Consider the following 1,499-nt stretch of genomic DNA (forward strand, 5'->3'; position numbering starts at 1 on the left):
AGGAAAATAAACATTAACAACATTTACAGAAAATATGTTTCTACTGAGCATCATATGCCAAATCTGGATCCAAAAAGACACTTGCAAACACAATCTTACAATCTTTTGAGGTGATTAGTTTGGATCTTTGATAGTCATTTCCAAAATATTTTCTCAGTATTATTTTCCTATGGAGACAAAAACTTAACGTTGTTCTCTCTGTTTTGGCAAAGCAAAGATATCTTTGCCAACTGGCACTATACCTTACCTCAAATCCTCCTTTATAAAGAGCAAGGACTACATCTGTGCAACATATCCTCTCTTTCATATAAGTTATTACTAGAGAAATACACCAAACTTTTTCACAATGGCATCAAACTCAATGTCTTCTTATGGATCTGGCTCATGGACTGTTAAGCAGAACAAGGCCTTTGAGCGTGCTCTAGCAACCTATGACCAAGACACTCCTGATCGTTGGTATAATGTTGCTAGAGCTGTTGGTGGAACAACACGTGATGAAGCTAAGAGACAATATGACCTTCTCGTACGTGACATCGAAATCATCGAGAATGGGCATGTGCCATTCCCTAACTACACGACTACTGGAGGCAGAACCAAAGGCAGGCTGTGTGATGAGGAAAAAAGGTATTGTTATTCTTTTGCAATCTAATTCCAAACATTTTGTGATAATTACAACAAATCAACTGTGTTTATATCCCTAATAGCCCGCTTATTTTCCATTTTAAAATACTTCTATGAACAAGGTTATATGTGTGCCTGCGTCATGATAATATACACCAAATCAAACATAAAAGGGCATGTCTGTTTCAGAATAAATCATCTTTTACTTTACAAAGATTCTCTGACTTCTTATGCTAAGCAATGTGAGTCTCTAAATCTTCCAAGTGTTTCCTTCTCAGTGCCTCCTTAGGCTTTGTAACAAACCAGACAACAAAAGGTACCCAAAATATTTATGCCTAGGATCATTCCTTCTCAGTTTGGTATGTAATATTTACTGTCCGATCCCACATCTTGCCCAAGAAGGTTCGGGAAAAAAACGAAACCTATTCATCATGAAACTACTAAGTACTATATTTAATTAAAGAAAATAAAAGGAAGCTTTCTATGAAAACAAACAAGATGTAGTTTTACCAAAAAAAGAGAACAAAAAAAAAACAAACATGTACAAGCAAAATCAATGTAATAAGTTTTCTTTTTAATTCCTTCATTTACTTTTGGCAGGATGACAAAAACATGAAGCTGCAGTAAAACAAGAAGCAACAAAGCCTAAACTATTGTATGAGTCAAAAAAAAAAAGAAAAAAGAAAAGAAGAACTACGCATATCATCAGTTTCAATGAAGTCCGACGACGAGTTTATGTTTGTATTTTTATTTCCCATATTTTCTCCAGCCTTAGAGCAGCATTATCGATAACAAACTGCTATAGTTTCTTTAAAAAAAATTATGTTAATATTATAATTATCTAAGTACATTCTAGCTTTCTAGTATTAATCTATATT

At 33.9% G+C, this 1,499-nt stretch overlaps 1 protein-coding gene across 1 annotated transcript; it reads left to right on the plus strand.

The window, feature by feature from the left end:
- The first annotated feature begins 342 nt into the window (after positions 1-342).
- On the plus strand, positions 343-1,237 carry LOC106330009 (protein RADIALIS-like 2). The gene is made up of 2 exons (XM_013768580.1): positions 343-624; positions 1,222-1,237. The coding sequence occupies exons 1-2, from the start codon at positions 347-349 to the stop codon at positions 1,235-1,237; spliced, it is 294 nt and encodes a 97-aa protein (XP_013624034.1). The 5' UTR covers positions 343-346.
- The last annotated feature ends 262 nt before the right edge of the window (positions 1,238-1,499 follow it).

The sequence above is a fragment of the Brassica oleracea genome, chromosome C3, assembly GCF_000695525.1.
Source record: "Brassica oleracea var. oleracea cultivar TO1000 chromosome C3, BOL, whole genome shotgun sequence".
In the NCBI taxonomy this organism is placed as follows: Eukaryota; Viridiplantae; Streptophyta; class Magnoliopsida; order Brassicales; family Brassicaceae; genus Brassica; species Brassica oleracea.